The sequence below is a fragment of the Haliaeetus leucocephalus genome, unplaced genomic scaffold, assembly GCF_000737465.1.
Source record: "Haliaeetus leucocephalus isolate CR32 unplaced genomic scaffold, Haliaeetus_leucocephalus-4.0 Scaffold656, whole genome shotgun sequence".
NCBI lineage: Eukaryota > Metazoa > Chordata > Aves > Accipitriformes > Accipitridae > Haliaeetus > Haliaeetus leucocephalus.
This window is the reverse complement of record NW_010973092.1, coordinates 1678266-1694660: the sequence shown is the minus strand read 5'-3', so window position 1 is coordinate 1694660 and position 16395 is coordinate 1678266. Positions and strand designations below refer to the sequence as shown.

Here is a 16395-nt window from a genome sequence, read left to right as displayed (position 1 = left end):
ACTGAGAATTATAAAACTTGATAATTTGGGGGGGAGTAATGCGTTAGTGGAGTTTGTCACATAACTGGGCAGTTCCTGTACAGCTAAGTGTGATATACTGTCCAAGAATGCCAGGGTCGTGTAACCCCTGCTCCGGGAGGTGTTAGCGGTGTGTTGACCTGTGTGTAGGAGCAGCGCTGCTGAGGTGTGGGCACGATTTGAACATGTAAAATATTTGTAGGATTCCCTGAGCGTGTGTACTGTCAGAAAAAAAGGTGATAGTTAATGAGGGTGGTCTGAGGACAACAGAAATCGGTAACTGAGTTTGAAACCTCTGTGTTTCTTCTTCCACCCTGTTCCTCAGCCCGTGCTGCCCTGCAGATGGGGGGCGGGAGGGAGGGGGGAGCTGTGCAAACTCACAAGCTGTGTCCGTTCACCAATATGTGCACTGTTGAAGGGGTGTTCAGTGGCATGTGATTTATTTTCTAAAGTTAACTTTCTAGTCCTTGTGCTTTGCTCAGGCATTAGATAATGTGATAAAAAAAATAGCCTGTGATGACGGCTTTGGATGATGTGGTAGTCTGATCTAATATACTGAGGAAGTGCAGCTCGATGAAGAAAAAAAGCTAAAACCCCAGAGAAAGGATCTCAGCTTCCCCTGGCCCCTTTCTGTCGGGAGCACAGGCTGGGGCGGCGAGCAGGAGCCGGGCAGGGTGACCAGGGCAGACTGCTGGTTTCGGTTCCTCCTCTGCAGGCCGGCTGACACGGGGCTGTCCTTGTTGGAGGTGGGAATGGGAGATGTTCGGGAGGAAGGAAGGCTGCAGCATGCCCTGGTATCATCATTCTGGGCGGTGCTGTGTCCCAAAAAGGGACACTGGGAGGCTGTTGTAATTTAGACCTGCCTTTGGGTAAGTTACACAGGGATGTTGTTAGGATTAGGTGGCTTAAAGCCTTTTGAGCATAACCCCTGGATTGTGAGTTCAGTGACAGAACTGTGTTTTGACCTTAGAATAGAAACTAGCCTCTGTTCTGGAAAAAATAGCCAGGCTTTTAATAGGTTTATTTACGCTGTGTGTTAACAGAGGCATGCTTCTTACTTGAACCATTTGAAAATATATGTGATGTATATGAGTAATGTAAACCCACCTGGAAAATGGTGGGTGTCTTAAATAATGAGGACACATTGCTTTTTAAGTGATATTTCTTCCTGTTCCACTTGTTGAAGGCTTACATGGATCATGAATCATTTCATAAGGGGAGGTGTCTATGGGAAACATAAGGAGGAAAGGCTTTTCTATTTGCTTGGTTTTCTTTCAGTGAAACTGTAGAAGAAATATATTGCTGAAGATAGAATGTGAATACAGTTTAAATCCATGAAGGACCACAATGCTTACTTAATATCTGGGAAGGCTGGAGTGAAACTGGGAGGCAGATGTCAGTTGCTACCTTGTGTTTACCTTAAGCTTGTATTTAATTTTTCAGTTGAAATGGGCATGCAGATTGATACTAAAAGGTGAGAATATACCAAGTCTTTTAATGTCAGCAGTTAGAATTAGTGATGTCAGCGGCCGTTTGTTTCCTTGGTGAGGTAGTGTGCAGAAGATGTGCTTGCTAAAGATACAGGCAACTGATAAGAACGGTAAGGAAATTGGTAGGGTAGGTTGTTTTTTCACATTTTTTTATTCTTTTTTGTATTCAGACAAGTAGAATAGGAGATGTCCATTGACATAAAACCAATAAAGATTTAAAAGAAAGTTGCAGAGTAAAATCACACTTCTTGCACAGCCACCACTCTTAGGTTCTGCTGCAGCTGATGGGGGCCACACGCTTTGTCTGATGCTGCCCGATGTCCAGCCGAGTCTGTGTTCAGGTGACTAAAGTCTCACTGTTCTGTTCTGAAACACCTGCTTCTGTAGGCATCAGTGCCTGTCAGGTGAGTTTGCAAGGTTTTAGTGATTCAAAGTGAAAAAGTAGTTACAGAATTAAAATATATTCCATCTCTAAAACTCGAAGGACTTGGGGAAGACAGTGAAACAGTAGTAGTTCAGTATCATCACGTAGCCTTTCTAACACGAGAAAATAGCCTTGTGTACAAACTTTTTAGTAAAATACTCTCTCGGATATCAGGATTGTGTTGGACTCTTAGTTGGGCTTCTTTGGTGACTTTTCTCTCATCACTAAAATTCAGTGGGGCTCCAAAATCCCATCTGGGAAGCAGATGTAGGAACAGTCCCTCAGGCTTTCAGGTTGTTAAGTGGCTCACAGATGTGGCACCTCTTTATATGTGCTTGGCATCTCATTTTAAGAGTAGCCATACTGAAAGCAAATAGGAAAACTTCTGTGTGTGTGTGAATTCTTATTCTTTGTCATTGGGACTAATAAGAAAAATTCAGTATTAAGGTGTATCTATTCATTCTGTTTCTGCCTCCTCTTGTGAAATACCCAAATTTGATGTATGGTGGCACAATGGGATTTTTTTTTCATTGAAGATACTTAACGTTCTTCCTATGCCAATTAAAAAAAATATTTTAAAATGCTTAAAAGATTCAGAATTCTTTCCGTGATATCTTAACGTCCAGAAAAACATTAATCTGATCCTAAATATTATGGTAAGGCCTTATGCTTTGGTAAGTGTATGAAATTTAATTACAGCTATCTAAGATTAAAACCTACTTCTTCCGTATTGAATGCTCAAATCTAAGGACAGTCTAGGCACAGGTTTGTGCTGGCCAAAGTGCTTGTTTGCAGCCTAGCCAGACCAGTATAATTCCCCATTTGAGCAAAGGTGAGGGAATTAGATCAGCATGTTTCCCAGGACTGAGGTGTACTTCCGTGTTGTCAGGCCCTTAACTGCAGTGAGTCAGTGAAGAACAACATCCTTGTGAGCACAGGCTGTGTTTTGATGGACATAAAATATGTTTTGATTTGTGTTTTTACCTTGGTAGCTGGGAGGGTCGTTGCAAATGTACCCTTCAGGCAGATGCTCCCACTGGTGTCTGGTCCTTGCCCAGTGCATCCCGCCGTGTGGGTGCAGATGTGTGCTCGCTGTGTGGGAGGGAGCTGGTCCAGCTGGAAAAAAAAAAACCCACCACATTTTTGGGGAGGGGGAGTGAAGGCACAGTTTTCAGCCCTTTATTAAAATGAAGGAGTAGCTCAGGTTGACAGAGACCTCGGGAGGTCGCTCCCCAGAGCTGGGCTGTGCCCAGGGCCCTGGGGAGAATCAGTTTCCCAGCGCAAGACTTGGGCAGGAGCATCAGCATCTCCTGGTGCAGGGGGAAGGCAGGGGAGGGTTTGCTTAGACAGCGCGACTGCCAAGCGTGTCACCTACAGCACACACCGTGCTGTGCCTGAGCGCAGGTAGCTGGGGTAGACACTCTGTTCGGGGCTGTCATTCTCCTTCGGTTAAATGAACTGGAAGTGCCTACGGGAGAAAACAGTTATTTGCTCATCAAGGAGAGGGCTGATGCACGTGGGCTGACTTGTCTAATAGCTTGTCATTATTCGTGCTGATTAATAAGCTGATATTAAGTTATAGGAATCTGCAACAGCATTGGGCAAAAGTCAAGATTTCAAATCAGGGTACGTTTAAAGTGAAGTGTAAGTCAATAAAAACAATTTTCTTCTCCTTCAGAGTTGGCAGCAACTTCCACTTGCTTCCAAAAGGCCAGAGGTATGGAAGGAGAAAAGTTAGGGGGTGTTGCAATGGGAGTGAAGTATAACCTTTTTGTGGGCAGGTTGTTGTCTTGCTGGAGTACTCTCAAATCTTGTAGTGATACACATTTTTATTTATTTTTTTTTCAACATTTGGCTCACAAAGGTTATGATTTCATTGTTCTGAAAAAAATCAATCCTATCACATTTAAAAAAAATATTGATTCTCTTTCTGTCATTAGCCTAAATATCTGCCTTTTTTGAAATCTCAGAGAAACCATAGTAACAACAAAAACGCGATCTGATTAGGGTTGTCTTCATCCTAGAATTCCTCTGTGGGATTTCTGTGCAGTTCTACCTTGCATGCCAGAACATAAAAAAAGAACTGAAATGCAGTAAACATTGATGATATATGGCTGAGTTTAATATGTTACTGGTGGTATATTGCTAAAGCGAAGCTTGTAGTAATGCTCATTTAGTGTAAAGAATATTTGCATGCAGCCTAAGGACTTGGGGCAAGGGGAGGTTAAAAAAAAAGATCCAAAACTGTGTCAGCAGCCCATGTGCTAAGTTTAGAAAATTTGGAAGAGTTAACAAATACATTTATTGGAAATGCTTTCTTCAAAGTTTATATGGAAATATTTCAAACCATTTTGTATGTTTCGAACTTTAATGTTGTTGTGCTGTGTGTATTTATATGTCATATGTCTCAAGCAGGGGAAGTGGCAGACAGAGGCGATGTCTTGCTCAGAGCCAAGCTTCTGATGGTGTTTTTGGGAAAATAAATGCCCCTGGGTCTTGTTCTGCTCTATCAGGCAACTTTCTGTTGTTTTAGCAATCTGGTGAAAAAAGCACAGCCAAAGTTTTGTTTTAATAACTATGCATTGCTGTAAAGACTGTTTTTTAATGCCACAAATACAAGAGTCATGCTTTAAAAGCTAAAATCCATCGGTGACTCAAAGAAAGAATACCGCACAGCCTCAGCAAAATAGACTTCAGCCAAACGCTGCTTTTATCAGGTTCTCCGGGTTCTGAAGACTCTCAGCAGTGGCCCAAGGGGGAATTGCCTGCAAACCCGAGCAGCGCAGCCTTCCTCACTGTGCGTGGCCTTCCTCGCTGTGCGTACCTGGCGCTGCACAAGGCAGATGGAACACGCAGGGCCAGTGCTGCACAGTGCAGGGAGCTGGGCCCTGCGAGGTCTGATGACTCATTCTTCCTGTCACATGAACCCTTACGGCTTTGCTAATAAGCACTTAGTTGAATTTTAGATGCCTGGAATCATTAAAAAGGCTGGAAGGCATTTGTGTACCTTGTCCATTAGAGGAAAAATCTGTTTTCTATATCTGTATACCTCCTACAGCCTCTAGCTCAACTTTAAAAAGTAACTGCATTTTTTGTGTCATTACCTGAATTGTAATGGTTTGAAGCCAGCAGTAAGTTCAGCTTGCTTTCTCCCACACGAGGTAGTTGTAAGAATATGTATTTCTCTTTACCATTGAAAGAAGAACCTTGTAAGCTTTCCAGTGGTAAGAATTAATATTATACTTAACTATCTGTGTCCTCTTTTGTTTCATCTCTTCCAGTGTTGTCACATCTAGTGCTTTCCTTCCCCCGCCTTGGTGATTGTACTTTTAGGTTGTATATGTCTTCTTTCTTACAAACATTAGGGTGTTAATTTCTGCCACCCCCTCACTAGGTGAGCCGATAGTGCAGGGCATGCGTTAGCCAGAGTGTCCCTAGTGTGTCCGAGTCTTTCCTCCTTCGTTAGTAGACTGGGTCCTGCATAGGCAGAAGACAAAAAGGGGAGAAGTATTGAATTTTCATGGATAGACTGAAAATAAGCATGGTGGAGCATTTTCTGAGAATTCATAGACTACAAAGCTGGGAGAGACTAAATTGACTAGTTTGACTCTGCATTTTACTGGATTATCCCTTAGGTTGCCTCTCTCATGCTGTGTGCAGGCTGCTCTTGAATTTCTGCAGCAGTGCTCTTTTTTTTTTTTTTTTTAAAGCTTATTTTAATAGGCAATTACTTCACAAGTTAGTTTGCATTTTCTTCCAATGGCTGAACTCCATGGGGTTTATAAAATAAGGCATTTTTGTTTCTTGGTAAGGGCTCATGCTGAGTTAGCTGGTTTGAAAATGATGAAGATGCATTGCTGTTGTGGGAGTCGCTGCAGCTTATCGTGTTAATTGCTTGGTGCCCTGCGGCTAATTAAAGCTGCAGGCATCAAGGCAGGTACCTCTGCCCTGTGTACCCCACGGCCTCGCTCCTGGGGCGCAGAAAGGGGTTGATTTGGTGTGGGTTTGCATCTGGCCGGGGGCCAGCATTTTAGGTGTCTCCTGCTGACAGCCACAGCATCTGTGCTAGGAGGTGCTCTTGGTGTAATATAGATTAAATTTTCATCTGGATCACTTAACTTCTCCTTCTTCAAGGAAGTGGTTCAGTTTTGTGCCATGTGGGGAGTCCTTATCCGGAAAGCTTGGGGCTGACCAGCTCCCTCTTTTTTTCTTTTTTTTCCCACCTCTCCTGTTCAGAAAATGTTAGTGGGGAGAGGATGGAGGCTGCTGTTAGAGTAGCAAGGTGAGCTTCATCTGACAGTGAAACAGAGTGCAGGGCTGTGATGTTGTGTTGTTTTGGTACAGCTAGAGTGGGTGATAGGGCTGCTGAATTTTTTCCAGTGTTTCCCAGTGTCATTTCTTCCCTTTCCCCCTCCTGGCCGACCCCTTGGACCTGCCAGCAGAACTGCTTGTGTCATCATCGCCTGCTAACCCAAGTCATTTAAGCCTTACTAGGTTAAACTCTATTAACAGCAGGTGTGTTTAAAATCTTTTTGACATAACTGGCTTAGGGAGCTATGACACACCAGCTGTGCTGGCAGGCTGGGGAGGACGGCAGCCTCCACGCCGAGGAGGTGGAAAGCCAGCAGGGACGTTGTGTCTGGCCACAGTGCAATGAACCACCGAGTTGCAATTACTCGTTCTGTGCGTGCTCGTGGTTGTGCAGCTGACGGAGGTGTGCGGCTGTCCAGTTAATGGCAGAGAAAATGAAACAATCCGTGCTCTTCTCAGCAAGCTTGTAGGACTCGGATGTCTCACGGTTCAGACATGCAGCTGTGGTTTGGATGCAAACATCCAATGAATTGCACTTCAAACATCTGAAAAAGTTTCGGCTTTGACTTTCACAGAGGACACAGATGTCGTCTGACCTTTGATCTTAGGCAGCAAAAGGAATGAAAACACAAGGCGCAGAACAGTTACGTATAAAACAAGACCTTCATTTAGAAGTGTGAGTTGATTTGGTTTTGGTTTGGTTTTCTTTTTTCCCTTGATAATACATACAAGTAAAATAAGAACATATTCCCACCCCCTGCATCAAATGCTTGGGAAGGACTTGAACAGCAACATGTCTCTCCAGAGAAAAGAAAGCAAAATATCATGGATGGCTTCAAGAGTATTAGCAGGGCTGTGCAGAAGGGATAGTTCAAGAAGATGTTAAGGAAGAAGTTGCAGGGTTGCTGCTGTTTCATGTTGATTACAGAAGAGGGTAGTACCTCTCTGTTCAAGCCAGTGGTTCAGTCCCAAGGTGCTTTTTTGAAATGAGTTGTCTTTCTGCATCAAAACTCAGTTTCTTTGTTGATGAAATGAGAAATGGAAAGAAGAAAAGAAATTAAATGGCAGCTGATTTGTAAATTCCTTTCTGGTACATTCTGCTTTGAATGCTTCTGGCCTGGTATTGCTAGCTTCGCTGATCAAAGCCTGCATTTGCATACCTGCTTCATGCAAGTGACACTGTATATTTGGTAAGCTGTATGGTTATTTATACAGAGCCTGTGGGAAGCACTGTGCACAAAATAAACTGTCTCCTTTTCAGTCATGCAGTGTGAAAGGTTGAAGGGAAATGGCAAGATCCATACTTACATCTATCATTATGTAATGTATCCATGAAAAAACCCCCTTCCTTAGCAAAGCCATAGGCAGCAATGGAGTCTTTGGTGGGTATCTCCCGCTGTTTCCTTGACTGAAACAGATGCAACTGCAGCTCCTAAACAGTGTGAGCTGAGGAATCTGAGGAAGTGCCAGGGAAATGGAAAGATACTGAAAAGAGGTACGCTTTGCCTTGTTGAAGTCCAGATGTGTGAGGATACGATGTAAAAGCACATTAAAACTGAGGTGTCATATTGATCATTTCAAGTGGGAGTACTTCGATATGAAGCAGAGCAACTGCTTGCATGCCCCATGATGCTGAGGAACCGTCTTCTTCCAGAAGAGTCTGCCATATGCAGTCAAAACTACAGAGGTAATTTCACAGAACTTGAGAAACCCTGTTAACCTCTCTTGTGTGGGGGTCTGTTCAGTTGCAGAATGAAGAGGAGCCAGACGAGACTGCACCAGTGGTGAATGATGCCCCTCCACCTTACAGCAGCATTTCTGCGGAGAATACAGGTAAATTTAACCAAAAGGAAGTAGCTAGGTTTGCTCTCTTGTTCTTTCTTACCTCCTTAATTGTTCTTATTGACGGATGGCATTGCAGCATCCTTACTAAGGCTGCAAAGGATCAGAATTGATCCAGAGACACTATTGTTACTTGTGGTTTAGAAGATGCATTTTGGCTACGTTCATCTGATGTCATCCCATCAAGTGGTGTTCAAGTTACATTTCACAGTGTTCTCAGTAGATTGGAGACGATTAAAAATCAAAGTGCTATGAGGATTTGTGGTTACCCTCTCATTATTTGGCGTTTGGATGATGCTGTGCTCCTTCCAAAAAAGATGTGTTACTTGAAAGGGATTAAAGAATTCACTCTTCCTGCAGTTTTCAGTAACTAAGGACTTGGTCATAAGGATTATACTTCTTCTGAATCATCACACTGTCATGTCGCTAATACCTTTTAGCAAACCAGCTTGGTTTGTGTTGGTTATGTATCAGAGTATTTTGGCTTAGGTAAATCTTCTCATTTTTTTCCCTCCAGAACTTTCATAGTCAACCGTTCGAATAAGATTTGTGAATCAAATGCAACAACATACTGTTAGTCTCTCAAACAGCCAGCCAGCCTTGGATAGAAGTTTGAATATTGTGTTTCTCAAGCTGCCTATTGAGTGTCCTGCCTTGGAACGCTAACTGTAAAGATGTCCCATTAGTTCTGGTTCCTTAAGTGCATCTCAGCGACTGGGGCTCAGAAATGCTATGTTTGATTTTTTTGTTCCAATCCCTTTCTCCTCCATCAGAAAACAATCTGGAGTCTCTCTCTGGAAAAATTGGTCATGAGTGGCCCAGGGCTTGCAGTGATCCTTTTTTGACTCACTCAAACCACTTGGATTTGAAAATATGAATGAAGTCAGGAGGGACACAGCATGTATCATTGTTTTAAAAATAAATACAACCAGGCATGTTAAAGTAGTGCTTTGCGTATTACTCTCTGTTAGATAAGGTGCTCCTGTGTTTTTTACTTTCCATTTTGGGATGGCAAGAGGCTAGAAGGGTGGGGAAGGGACAGGAGGGGTAGGCTTCAACAGTCTGGGCTATTGGGGTCTTTTGAAGTCATCTGAAATGCTTCTCTTTCCCAACACAGTGTTCTTGAACTGACAAGTTATGTTCCATATAACTTTTTTTTTGCAGCTTATTTTGACTACAAGGATGAGTCAGGATTTCCTAAGCCTCCATCTTACAACGTGGCCACAACACTGCCTAGTTATGATGAGGCGGAGAGAACCAAGGCTGAAGCCACAATTCCCTTGGTTCCTGGAAGAGTGAGTACACTTGGCTGGCTGTATGTCCTTCACATTTCTTGTGTAGAATTTATTTTTTAAGTTTTCTGAGGTGGGGATATTACACACTACCAAGAGTTCTGTGGCTAATTTTGTTGGTTTTTTTTAAATTTTCCTCTGGGCAGCTATGATGATGTGAGACATCTCAGTAATGCCAGCATGTGCTATTCAGATTAGTTTGGCAAGCTGACAGAGGCATGGTAGTGAATCCGTGTGTGCTGTCACTGTTTTGTTGTGGGCTTTTTTTTTTTTTTTATTAAAGATTTAGGATTAATTGTTCAGCCATCTAGCATATCTACCCTTCATACTCCTGCTGCTTACTTAACTGACTTTTCCAGAGTCAGTGTAGCTGATGCAAGGATGATAAAATGTCTGACAGATGATAGTTTGTCAGAATAATTATTTTTTTATTTGGTTTTGGCTTTTTTCAACGTTCTCTCTTTCAGCCTCTCCCTCCACCCCTGCTAGCATTAGATGTCCACTGCTCATTATGCTTCTTCATAGAAGCCAAATTCCTTGCTGAGATGATAAGTTTAATTTTTTTTATGAGTAGGCGAATTCTTTACAGTGAGAAGAAGAATATGTTGGATCTTGACTATCTTAAAAAAAAAATTAAGAAGTACTGCCAGTGACTTAGTATTGCATGCTCTGCATCATCTCAGGGTGAGAAGCAGGAATTTTTCCTGCTTGTATTTGTAGCCTTTTGAGATTTAGGATTCCACCCCCCTGCCCCATAGGGGGCTTTCCTTAAATGTAAACAAAGCATTTTATATCCCTCCATTGTATGCTGCTTTTAGAGGGCTATACAGTTTGCTGGCCCTTTGTTGAAGAGCCACATGCAGAATTGGGATTGCCGTGTGGACTGGACTGACTTAAATTCACCCACGTCTTCTCTCCCTTTGATTTGCAGGATGACGACTTTGTGACACGGGATGACTTTGATGACACCGACCAGCTGAGGATAGGAAATGATGGCATTTTCATGCTAACTTTCTTCAGTAAGTACATGGTGGAACTTAATATTTTTTCAGGCAGTCACCCAAAATAGCTAGAGTTATTTTCACACTAACGTTTATGTAGCACAAGGAAAAACCTGTGTGCAAGGTTTTTATGTTGTTTTGTCCTTGGAATTCAAAGAGGGCTTGACCTGCTGGTTTTCTCCTGCTCTCTCAGTGGCATTCCTCTTCAACTGGATTGGATTTTTCCTGTCTTTCTGTCTGACTACTTCAGCTGCAGGACGATACGGGGCCATTTCTGGGTTTGGTCTGTCTCTTATTAAATGGATCCTCATTGTTAGGGTAAGTCGTGTAGTGCAAAAACATGTACGTAGACACTGGTACTTTCTTTTCTTAGCTCGTTTTTATCTCACTTATACTGAAATTAGTTATAAATTCAGCTTTTTATAACAAAATAGATTTTGAGCCCCATATTCACTGAGAGCAGAGCTTTTTCATCATTCTGTTCTGTTTATATGCTGGAATTATTATTGTAATAAAAGAGAATAAAGATTGCACACCCAAGTATGGTGCACTCTGACAGAGCCACTGTATTGGATCAAATTGCCTTTGTGTGTTGAGCAGTAACAATGATCTGATCTTTGTAAAACATTTATCCAGATAAAGCAAGCCCTGCCGTCAGCACCGGGATGTTTGTTTCCAGTATGATGTTCCTTAGGTGCTTCTCTGGAAAAAAAAAAAAAAAAATCTAAAATGTGGGATAGCCGATGAGAAGAGGGAAACAGGGACTTAAGAGGTGTGAGGTTTGCTCTTTGCTGGAGGAAGAAGAGGCAGCCACCGCTTTGTTTCATGGATGGGAGAAGCCCGCTGGTGCCCTCTGGTGCGACGTGCCTGCGGCACAAGCAGGAGGGGATCAGGTGGAAGCATGCTTTTCAGTTCTGTTTGATTTTTCCATAGAAACTCTGGGCATATCCAGGCTGTTAAAACACCCACTGTGCTCCCTTCCACCAGAACACACAGGGAGAGGAGGGAAATGACTGATTGGAACTGGTTTGTATTATGGGAGCCTCAATGCAAACATAGGGCACAGACCTCTTCTCACAGAAGCAAGAAAGGCTGACATAGTATTTTTAAAACTTGGAGGGGGAGAAAGAGAAATCTTTCTGGCGAGAGAGAAAAAAAAAAGGATATAGATGTGCTGATGCTGGGAGGAATGGAAAAAAAAAGTCAAACTATTTTTTGGAGGGATTGTGAGAAAATATCAGAAAAGCTTTATTTGGAGCCCATGAAAAGATAGGAATTATAATTTGTAAATGCAGAATCTGTTAACTTGGTGTTAGGAACTGTTTGCTGGATTAAGGGGTGTGACAGAAACAAGTGACCTTAACTGTGGATTTGATTTAAACTTTGATAACAAGCTTAGCATTTTGTTAGGTTTCTAAACTTGAATAGAATGAAACCAAAAAAATTATACTGTATTTACCACTGACACGGTGAACTTCAGTGCTCTAGTAGTGTCAGTGCCTTTCATTCAATAAGCAGTTATTTTCCCAGTAGAAAATCTTGTCAGAGGGTTCCACAGATCTGGGATTTCTTTTTTCACCTGTGCTTTTGTTTGCTATGCTATCCAACCTTACAGTGTAATTAACGTGATGCACTGCTGCAAGCCTGATCTTCCTTTTCAGAAACTGCAACTGTGGTTTATAAGCATCAAAGACATGAGGGAAAATAGGAGTATTTGCCCAGTAGTGTCTTTCTGCTCCACTGATTGCAAGAGTTTATGGCTGGGTATTGAATCTGTTCCATTCCCCTTGGTTAGAGTTGGTCTGATGTGTGTATGCAGCAGGCTTGATCTGGTTACTGCTGAAATTACTGAGAATAGGTTTATGTTCAGAAACTTCCATGTGCTCTAACTTGTATCGTTTTTTTGTTGGCTTTTTTTTTTCAGTTCTCCACCTATTTTCCTGGTTACTTTGATGGCCAGTATTGGCTTTGGTGGGTCTTCCTTGTACTAGGTGAGTGTTTGTTCGGGGGGTGAAGAGGGAATGCACGCTTAAAAACTGTGAAGTGCAATTAGGGCTTTTGTGAGCATAGCTTTACTGGCTATTAAAATATGTGTGTATAGATGTAAAACCAAAATGTAACCCTCAGAGTACTCCTCCTCTTACTGAATGCCTTCTAGGTTTTAAAGGTACACATAAAAACTGTCCTTTTGTTGTCATTTTTTGGTGGCAGCATCCTATTTATCATCCAGAAGAAGTAAAGAATAGAATGATGCTTGTCTTCATAGTAACTGATGTTGTATCTGTTCTTATATCTTAAATGGAAGAGTGGGTTGTGGTCTTTCTTTTTTTCTTTTCTTTTTCCTCCTTTGAAAGTGACTAGATCTCATTTGGAGTCAAAAGTTTTGTGTTTGCCTAAGGAAGTTTGTTTTTGAGATAGCCTGAAATTGAAAGATTAAGTGTAATTGATTAAAAAAAAAAAAAAAAAAATTCTTGTATTTAAGCAGCTGTTGTGCATCGCAGTGACTTAGGTCCCCCATACTAGTAACTTGAGTTGAACTGCTCCCTCTCTAATTGAAGAAGCAACACCTGTGTTAACTGGACAAATGTGTTTCTTCCATCTAGGTTTTCTGCTGTTTCTCAGAGGATTTATTAATTATGCAAAGGTTAGGAAGATGCCAGATACTTTTTCCACTCTCCCCAGAACCAGAGTTCTCTTTATTTACTAAAGGTAAACTTTCTACTTTCCTGAATTTGTTCTGTTTTGGTTTTAACTCTATTTAGTGACTCTTTTAGGCTAGACTTTTCTTTGCCTGAATATTTTTAGAACACAAGGCAGCAGAAGACAGTTGTTCTTGATATCCCATACGCAGCTCCTGTTTCTACAGAGTCCAGACTGACTTGGTGGGGAGCAGAGGAATACTTGACATTTCTTCCTGAGTTTTTGCTTTGAGGAATTGTATATTCATTAGATTCCATGACTTGCATTGTAAGAACAAAATCTCTGCCCCTTGGTAATGCACTGTTTTTGGCAAGTGTGTCTTTCAGAATAAATCACATGCCTGAAACACGTGGTATGTCCTGAACATGAGTAAAGGTCACAAAATGTTGTTAGAAGATTGTGCCAGTGTCTTTGGCTCATGTCCCAGAAAGAACAATTTGTCTGAATTTTGCATGCTGTTTGAATTTTCTGCCAAGTTCCTGAAGAAATTAAACTCTTGCACACCTTTGCTCTTTGCAAACCCCTCCCACATACTTGAACATACTGTCCTGCCTGAACGTCTTTCAATAACCTTAATGCCTAAAAGTCTTTCCCTTTGAGGCTGAACCTTAACATTGCTGCTGCCTTAATGGGACTTTAAAGAAGGAGGCTTAAGTAGTTGAACCCTTCTAGCATAATTTCCTGCTTACAGCAGATAATGGCCTTGCATTAACTGTCCCTCCCTGAGGGGAAGGAAATCCTGTAATAGGTTGCTTCCCAGATGGTGAGTGCAACATGATGCTCCCTTTAGAAATATCGTAATAACACTAGATTTCCCCAAGACAGGGTTGAAGCAATTGCAGCTGGGACAGTGGTATAAAGAAACCAAACAAACCCCAGATTTAAATTGGGGGTCATTAAATTGTTCAGATTTTAAAACTGAGGCTTGATTTTTCCAAATGCACTTTCCTTTTATTAGAAACTGCAAATTGTGTAAGATTGTGCTTCATTTCTAGCCTGTAATGAGAACGTGCTACACAAAACGACCATTGTGCAGCGTTTTCCAGCTTGAGGTTTTCCACTGGTGATAGTGTGTAAAAATAGTTCAGTCAATTTATTTAAGTGTTTCAGTTCTGTTTAACAAAGTTATGGTTTATGACCTCCTCCAGGTTTTGTAATATCCTCTCAAATTCCTGCTTAGTCACCAGAGGGTTTATTTCCCCCAGTTGTATGGTCATGTAGCGTGAATGTTTAAGCATCAGCTTTATCATCTGTCATTTATTCTCACTGAACAATTTTTTCGATTTTGCTTCTTTACTGAAACTTATTTTTTCATTTATTAAAGGAACTGTGTGGTTTCTTGTTCCACAGGCTTTTTCTGTGTTTGGAATTTGAAATGACAATTTTAGAGACCTTGCTTGTGAGGATGGAGGTGTAGAGGGTTTTTAAAAAATTTTTATTTATTTGTTTATTTTTTTGGTCATTTTAGAGCTTTGAAAAAGCACTCTGCTCTTTTAGATACATTGAGATAAATGTCCAGAATAATTTCTAAATATTACAACTTTGATACTTCCCCTGAAAATAAATCTTTAGTCTTAAATTCTGATCAGGGGAACCACAAAAGACTTGGATTTTCAGTGTATTATTGTTCTTAAGATGAGATTTCCTCTGCAGAGCATAATGAAAAGGGCATGGTGAATGATCATTTTCATTTTAGAGCAGGGATAATTTTTAGAAAATTAGAAGGGGAGGAGGAGAGGAATAATTAGTGCAAACCAGAAAATCATAACTGGTAAAAATGAATCTAATCGAAAGCTTGGTGTTTACCATTCAGCCTGCGAGTGCTAGTAATGGACATTATCCTTGGCAGCATCTCAGCAGCGTACATCAGCTGTGTGACAAGTGCAAATGGTTTCTGTTGGATCTGGGGTTTAAACAGTTCTGGCCAGCATGGCTGGAGTAGACGATTTATGAGAGCTGATGTCTCTCTCATACCAGCACACTTGACAGAAAGATAGAAAAGTCACAATCATCCTGGGTGGATGCAGCAACTAAAGACCAAGTCAAAATTTGTTCTCATAGTGCGAATGCAGTGTAATTTCATACACCTGTATGTTTTTATGCCAGTGTTTCTAAGAGCATTGTCTGGTTTAGTGCCTGTTTTTCCCTATGGAATTTTAACTCTTCAGAACTGTAAAGTACGCACAAAACTACTGAGCGTTTTGCTAGAGTCACGTCATTGTGTACTGAGATACTTTATAAGCCTTTAGACATCCTGTACTCTTTGTGAACTATATCCTTCTCTTATCCGAAATAACAATCTAACTATAGTTACAATATTCAATATCCTTCTCTGACAGATGTTTTCTGGCAAATGTCTTCCTGCGTTAGTGAATTCTCCCTCAAGAAGCAACAGGACACCTGCAGGAAGTGAATCAAGACTCTGGAGCAGAAGAAAAAATAATCCCCTGCTTTAAAATACATAAAAAAATAAAAGCACTGTTGGGAAAAAAAAAGGAGAAGCATTTCTTTCTATTTGTTTCTAGGTGTAAAATTTTAATAATTAATGCAGAATTCTGTAATCATTGAATCATTAGTGGCTAATGTTTGAAAAAGCTATTGCAGTCGAGTCTGTGACGTGCTCATAAAGCCTTATCTAGGTAGTTTCTGTAGTGATTTCGGTAGCATGAGCCCTGCCCCTGGAGCCAGCAGGGGACAGGCTTGCTTTATTTCCTCCTCCATCCTGGGAGCGGGTTTGGGCTCTGGTCTGTCCCGTACAGCCTGCGTCATGCTGACGGCCCGAAGGGATGATCTCAAAAGTTGAAGCGATGGCATTGCTATGGTTACATGCCTTTCTGCTGCTTAAATCCAACAGCACCTGTGCTGTCTGTGGCTGAAAGGAAAAATGGGTCTATGCGGTACGGATTCTTGAGGTGTAATTGGGAGAGAGTATGATTTTGAAGGTGGCACAAGTATTAATTTTTTAATAGTCTATATTCTCAATGTTGTAGTATACTTTACTTTCATACTACCTACTTTTTGGACTATATAGGGATTTTCACAGTACACATTGGTAGTGTAAAAATGAAAGATCACGTTGGAACTTTGTATAAAAAATGACCTTGCAAAACAAAGGCCTTTTTTTTTTTTTTTTCTTTGGCTTGGGACTTTTGAGACAATTCCTATCATACCTGTAATTCTTGCTTTTATAATTTGTGTTAGCAGAGACTATGATGCGTTATAAATGTAGATTTAATGTGCACTTTTGTGCTTTCTGCCAAGTGGTAATTCACTTTGGAGTTTTACTATGTTAAAACTGTAAATATAGCAGAACATTA

The 16395-nt window shown here is 41.2% G+C and overlaps 1 protein-coding gene across 1 annotated transcript; it reads left to right on the top strand.

Moving 5' to 3' along the window:
* The first annotated feature begins 7613 nt into the window (after positions 1 to 7613).
* NDFIP1 (Nedd4 family interacting protein 1) lies at positions 7614 to 15563 on the top strand. The gene is made up of 8 exons (XM_010579185.1): positions 7614 to 7625; positions 7989 to 8076; positions 9250 to 9380; positions 10309 to 10396; positions 10572 to 10696; positions 12303 to 12369; positions 12982 to 13087; positions 15418 to 15563. The coding sequence occupies exons 1-7, from the start codon at positions 7614 to 7616 to the stop codon at positions 13083 to 13085; spliced, it is 615 nt and encodes a 204-aa protein (XP_010577487.1). The 3' UTR covers positions 13086 to 13087; positions 15418 to 15563.
* Positions 15564 to 16395: the final 832 nt, after the last annotated feature.